This window comes from Echinops telfairi, unplaced genomic scaffold (genome assembly GCF_000313985.2).
Source record: "Echinops telfairi isolate 266 unplaced genomic scaffold, ASM31398v2 ScPeMD7_9;HRSCAF=40, whole genome shotgun sequence".
Classification (NCBI taxonomy): Eukaryota; Metazoa; Chordata; class Mammalia; order Afrosoricida; family Tenrecidae; genus Echinops; species Echinops telfairi.
This window is the reverse complement of record NW_022103906.1, coordinates 91,135,420-91,142,538: the sequence shown is the minus strand read 5'-3', so window position 1 is coordinate 91,142,538 and position 7,119 is coordinate 91,135,420. Positions and strand designations below refer to the sequence as shown.

Sequence of the window (7,119 nt, the reverse complement as noted above, 5' to 3'; positions counted from 1 at the left end):
AAGGGTTCATGAGGGAGGGGGAAGTGGGGAGGGATGGGGGAAAATGAGGAGCTGATATCAAGGGCTCAAGTAGAAAGAAAACATTTTGAGAATGATAGCAACAAATGTACAAAGGTGCTTGACACATGGATGTATATATGGATTGTGATAAGAATTGTATGAGCCCCCAATAAAATGACTTAAAAAAAAAAAGCAACCTTGTCATCTATCATCGCTGAAGACAAAATGGGTACATAAGGAAATGTGGTGAAGAAAGCTGATGGTGCCTGGCTATCAAAAGATATAGCGTCTGGGGTCTGAAAAGTTTGAAGTTAAACAAGCAGCCATCTAGCAGAGAAGCAACAAGCGGCACACTAGCCTGCGTGACAATGGAATCAGGTAACAAGCACCAGAAGACCCCCCAAAATATACATATATTGTTTAGAACGAAGGGGGATCCAAGCAGAGACACAAAACGATCTGTAGATAATAGGACATCCTCTCACAGAAGGGTCACAAGGAAGGGATGAGTCAACCAGGGCGCAGTATAGCACTGATGAAACACACAATATTTCCCTGGTTCTTTGAGGCTTCCTCACCCCTCACTATCATGACCCCAGTCCTGCCTTTCAGTTCTGTCTAGACCGGTGCATGGACACTGGTACAGATAAGAGCTCATGACACACAGAATCCAGGTCAGAATAAACCCCTCAGGAACAGAAAGGGAAGTAACGATACCAGGAGGGGAAGGGGAAAGTGGGGGAGGAGGGGGGAAGGGGAAACTTATAGCAATGACCAATGTACAACCTCCCTCCCTCCCAGGGGGACGAACAACAGAAATGTGGGTGAAGGGAGACAGCGGTTGGTGTAAGATATGAAAATAATAATAATTTATGATTTATCAAGAGGTCTCAAGGGAAAAAAGAGCTGATACCAAGGACTCAAATAGAAAGGAAATGTATAGAAAATGATGATGCCTAAGAGCTGTAAGAACCCCCATAAAACAATTTAAAAAAAACAAAAACCGTCATCACTTCATCTCCCCTCTGATACATGTTGGGCCTGATCTAGATTTCCAAGTTTTCTGTGGTTTTTTTTCATATTGGGGTTTATCTCAGTTATGTCACTGAATTATATATTTTTCTTGTTTTGGGTATTCAGGATTGATGAACCTACAGATACAGTAAGTTGAATAAAGGTTCTTGGGGTATACTGGGGGCGGATAAAGGTTCCTGGGGGGAGGATTAGGTAAAGGGAACTGATATCAAGGAGTTCAAGAAGGAAAAGAATATTTTGAAAATAATGGTGGTAGCTATTGTACAATACTGCTTAGTGTGACTAAACTATAGAGTGCTATGATATCTCCATTACCTCCCAATAAAGTGGTTTTGGGAAAAATAATAAAATAAAAACAAAAACCCTAAATTAATTATTAGAAAATATCAACATCTATTTTAATTCAGATTTAGAAAAAATAATATATGGTTCATGTGCTATTAATAAATTATCGGTATGTTTATATTTCACACTGTAAAAGATTTTTAAGTACATAAATATGAACTGAAAATATTTAAGTTTACCCTAAATTCAAGAACAAAAACAACTGCCACCTTTTTCAAAGCAATTCATCACTTCAATGTACATTCACAATCTATACAATGATTAACCTGGCCAATTCAATGAAATAAATTTCTCAGGCCAAAAAAGACACAGAAAGATTATCGACTGGTATGGATTGGGATAACAGTTGTATGAGCCCCTAATAAAATGTTAAAAAATTTTTAAAAAAAAATTAAAAAAAAAAAATTATCGACTGAATGTTGATCTTATGGCTCTTACATACAGAATCAGGCCTGTATCATAATTAACTTTTTTTTCAGTCCTCCTTCCACAGAGATATCCAAAAAGACTGAATCTCAAGTCCCAATATTCCACCTCCCTTGGGAATACCGGACTAGCCAGCATAGCTACTACAGTCAAGTGAGCTCAGGGAGACAGGCCCACCTTGTACACCCCACGCCCCTTCTAACGGCCACCCTTCGGCCTCACTCACTTCTCCCTCCTATGATACCGCTTCATCCAAAATATAAAACAGGCGAACAATTGGGAAAATACCCAAACCACTGCTATGGAGTCCATTCTGACTCTCTACGTGTGCGTGCATGTGCGTGTGCGTGTGCGTGTGTGTGTGTGTGTGTGTGTGTGTGTGTGTGTTCACAGAGTAAAAGAAGAAAATCATTGGCGCTAATCTCAAAGAAGAGGCAAAGGTCTCTGTCATAAACTGTTACCCCTATAGCTTTTCAGATTAGATATCCTCAAGGAAAAAAGCCATCTGCGGTGAAAAATTCTATAAAAACAATGCTGACGCATGTATCCAAAAGCAGAATTATCTCCTTTATCAAATTCATTCTTTTTTTGCTCTTTTTAAGGCAGGAAATGAGCATCATGTCTGCAGACGATATTGACTTCCACAAAGAACTTAGAGTCCCCAAGAAGTCAAAGCCAAAGCATCTTCTTTGACACAGAGCAACTGGACACTGCCGACACAAGGCCTGTGCTGACTGTCGCGTAGAGCACCCTGGTTTGTAAAGCTGTGGAAGCTGAAAGCTGTGGAAGCTGAAAGCGACCAGGCTTACTGGTTGGCTAGAGAAGGATGGAACCCCAAAGACTAACAGCCCTTAGTCACTCTTCAGACCTCGATGGGAGCTCATCACTGTGGCTCAATTTTCAGCCAACGAATAGACAGGCCGACAAGGGAAACAGTGACAAGAACGAACGTGGTACGCACGCTTTGGGATAATCCAGTCTTTGACATCAAAAGGGTAGCACTTATCCAAGAGCAAGTTTCAGAGGACGGGGAAGGAGGAGGAATGGACCAGAGAAAGACTGGCGGGAGGGAGGGAGTGGGATAAGTGACAGTCCCCTGAGGAGAGTGCAGTCAAGGGGGTAGAAGGAAATGGAGCCAGTGACAAGAACAGCTGAGGGTGAAGCTATGAGGTGCTTGGGAACTTGCACCCAGTTCACGACACAGCGTTTTGTTAAAAGAGAACACATTTCATAGTGAATGAGTGGGGGAGTGTGGAGTGGAGACCCAAAGCCCATTTGTAGGCCACTGGACATCCCCTTACAGATGGGTCTCAGAGAGGAGACGAGCCAGTCAGGGTGGGATGTAGCAACGATGAAACATACAACTTTCCTCTGGTTCCTAAATGCTTCCTCCCCGCTATCATGATCTGAATTCTACCTTGCAAGTCCGGCTAGACCAGAGGAGGTACACTGGTACAGATAGGAACTGGAAACACAGGGAATCCAGGGCAGATGATCCCTTCAGGACCAGTGGTGTGAGTGGCGATACTGGGAGGGTAGAGGGAGAGTGGGATGGAAAGAGGGAACCGATTACAAGGAACTATACGTGACCTCCTCCCTGGGGGACGGACAACAGAAAAGTGGGTGAAGGGAGACGTTGGACAGGGCAAGATAGGACAAAATAATAATTTATAAGTTATCAAGGGTTTAGGAGGGGGGGGGGAGCAGGGAAGGGGGGGAAAATGAGGACCTGATGCCAGGGGCTTAAGTGGAGAGGAAATGTTTTAAGAATGATGAGGGCAATGAATGTACAAATGTGCTTTACACAATTGATGTGTTTATGGACTGTGATAAGAATTGCATGAGCCCCTAATAAAACGATTAAAAAAAAAAGAGAGAGAGAGAAGAGGTTTACAGGTCAGACAGAGACCTGGTGGACCCCAGACGATGGCCCTTGGTCACCCTTCAGACTGGAGCAGAACTCACCCGTGCGTCAGAACTATCAGCCATTTCGATGGCAAGGGCGACGTTTACCCAAAGACAGGGCACAGAGTCAAAAAGGAAGACTGAAAGAGGAAACAACGAAGGGACTGATGATGGACAAGATATATACAGATAGCCAAACACAAAACTGATTATCTGCTCTGTAAATCTGCACTTGATTCACAAAAAGGATGCTTTAAAAAGCTTTAAATAATAGTAAACTATGAAAGTCACAAAGCCATCAAGTGGGCAAACAAAATAAGATTAAGGACATGCAAGAGAAAGCAGAATTTATGACATAATCTTAATCGTGGCAAAAGCAAACGGCATACTCACTGCCATCGAACTGATTCTGAGTCACAGTGGCCCTACAGAGCACGACAGCCACTGCCTGCTGGGTTTCGGAGCCTGTAATTCTTTACAGGGATAGAAAACCTCCACGTTCTCCCAGAGAACAACTGCTGGTTTCACACTGCTGGCCTTGCAGCCCAATGTGTAACCCACTTCACCACCAGGCCTCCAATCATCACCAAGGGAACAAAAGTCACGCTACACCCCCTAAGATACCCCGTGCAGTTGCCAAAGTTTGAAATGTCTGTGTTAGCGTCTCTATCATGAGACTGGATTCACTTATAAAAACAGGTAATATTCTTGGTCCTTGCACTCCTACTGCTTCTCTCAAAGACTAAAGACTCACCTGTACCAGATGTACTGTTGTAAAAATAATAAACGATCTGTAACAAAAAGAAATGGCAAAGCCAAATATTAATCAGTTGTCCTCTAAAATTATTTTCAAATTATATTTATCAATGCAAAATCTAAAATATACTGTAGACTGAGTCATTACAAAAAGACATGGGGAAAAAACTCCAAATATATGAGAAATAAATACAACCTAGTATATATTATAACTTTATAAAGTCATATAGTTCTTTTGTTTATATTAAGTTCTAAATTTGTGTCTTATTTTAAAAATTTGAAGTTATCTCCTAACAATAGAAAAAGTAAAAGTGAGAAAAAAAAAAGAAAAAGTAACAATGATTTGAGATGTTAAATTTCATCTAAAAAGCTTTTAATAAACCCATAGATTAGAGATCAGGCACCCTGTAAAGCCAAAGCATCTGGGTAAGCATTAATAAAGGATCTCACTCTTACTGCCACTGAGGCAATACTAACTCAAGGGGACCCTACAGAACAGAGTAGAGGCCCTGTGAGTTTCCAATACTGTAACTTTTTGTGGGAGCAGAAAAACTCGTCTTTCTCCCACAGAGCATCTGATGGTTCTGAACTGCTGACCTTTCGGATGGCAGCCCAATGAGCAACCCACTACGCTACCAGAGCTATCTAATACAGGACAGGAAAGATTTTTTTTTTTTAATGAATGATACCTAGGAGAGAAAGTTCATGAAAAGCAAACTCTCTAACACATTGTTACGAAACAATGTTTTATATGCTTCCCCTTGAAATGTACGTGCATCCGTACATGGCTAAGGATGCATTTAATAGGAAATGGTCTGGAAAGGGTATCATTGATTATCTCTGGGCAGTGAAATGAGGTATAATCATCTCATTGTAATTTGTGGTTGTTTAGGTTTTCTAACTTTCCTATAATTAATTGGTATTTTATACATTTTCTACACCTTCAAAACTCCAAGTTGATTGTGATCTTGAAAAATAGATATGCTAGGGTTTTCAGTATGAGAAGTTAAAACAGAGTTAAAACACATCAGCCCTTTGACAGGGAGAAAGATGAGGCTTTCTAGTCCCATAGATGGGCAGCCTTGGAAACCCAAAGGGGCAATTCAACTCTGCTCCCTAGGGTCACTATGAACCAGAATCTACTCTGGATGGAGAGTGAAACTGAATGTTCTCTTTAAAAGTAGGCCAAATGCACTGATAGAAGGATGGGCTCTGGAACCGAAAAAACCTACAATCAAATTCTAAATGACTCTGGGCAAGTTCCTTCATCTAAAAACCTAAAGGAGTAACATTGCCTATCTTTCCGGACCTGGAAAAGGATTCCAATAATCAATCTATGTAAATCCCTCACAGCATCAGGTCAGAGGCTGATGCTCAATACGTCTCTAATACGTGTGTCAGCTACTACATATAAGCTATCAGAGATTAGAAGGATGCCCTTGTTCATCAAGTTAATCAGTTTTTTCTCTAAGAATACCTGTGGCCAGATGTATCTGAAAGAACATGTGAGCCACATAAATGGCCTCTATCTTTTCATTTTCAATGTCCCCAGGCTTTTTGAGACTCATACTAAGTTTTATCTTCTTTATTCTTTGTAGAAAACATATTCACAGTTAAACACAGGCCATACTTCAGCTCTGAGCTGCACTGAAAATGTGTGTGCAAACGTATTTATTTATATATATGTAGTGAACGTACATGTACTCACTCTCAGGCCCCATACACCAGAAACCTAAACAACACATTTAAAATCCCTAAATTCTCTCAAACAGCACAGTTACAACTAGAGTGGGGGGGGCCTGGGGGGAGTCTGTTAACTATATCATTATAAATACACCCTCTATACTTACCTCTAATTGCTTTTGTGATGATAAAGGATGCACCATGTTTGCGGTTGCCTCTAGGCTGAAATTATTTAAAAAAAAAAAAGGTTAACTTTCATTTGGGGATTTTCTAATAATACTGATACTACAAATAAGCATGAAATAAGCATGTTCTTTTTAAAATAACATTTAAAGACAGCATAAAAACAGAATTACAAGACAGCAGTATTTAAAAGCTAGTTCTAGATTGAAACTGAAAAAACTAACAAGCTAAACAGTGGGAATTACAGTGAGCCTGCAGAGTTACAGGAAATGTCAGAATAGACATTGTGAGAGAAAGCAAGCACAGGAGCAGGAATGGAGATTGGAGAGTGTTTCCAAGGCAAAACACCAGCCCAAAGCCCAGAGAAGTCGAGGGCAAGGACCATGCCCGTTCCAATTCAGCACAAGTCATTGCAAATAAGGTGTAAAATGTACTAATATGCTGTCAGTAGTACCGAAAAAGAAGACATAAAATAAATCCAGGCAGGGCTAAAAAAAACATAAAAACGATTTCATTCAGTGAACAGTTTCAACTGATCTACATCCAGGTCACAATGTGGTCTGTGGGAGAGCTGAGGACTAACAGGCAGCTGCTCTCCTAGAGTTTAAACAACAGCCTCCCATAAACTGTAGAAATCAATATAAGGGGGTGGGGGGGAGGCAAGTGCTATGAGCCTTCAAATGTAAGTGGATGGTGTGCTTATTTTAAAAAAAACAAAAACACACTCATAACATTAAGCACCTGAAGCATGATTTTAAATAACCAGTAAGTTGTAAGAAGAAATCT

The 7,119-nt window shown here is 40.7% G+C and overlaps 1 protein-coding gene across 1 annotated transcript in view; it reads right to left on the bottom strand.

Annotated features, from left to right (window-relative positions):
- Nucleotides 1-6,378, bottom strand: part of NBAS (NBAS subunit of NRZ tethering complex) — a gene marked incomplete at its 5' end in the record, with an annotated part of 394,305 nt that extends 387,927 nt beyond the window's left edge. Inside the window, 2 exons of the mRNA XM_045286598.1 lie at nucleotides 4,466-4,502; nucleotides 6,318-6,378. Coding sequence (XP_045142533.1) covers nucleotides 4,466-4,502; nucleotides 6,318-6,378 — 98 coding nt within the window. The remainder of the gene's footprint in view (nucleotides 1-4,465; nucleotides 4,503-6,317) is intronic.
- Nucleotides 6,379-7,119: the final 741 nt, after the last annotated feature.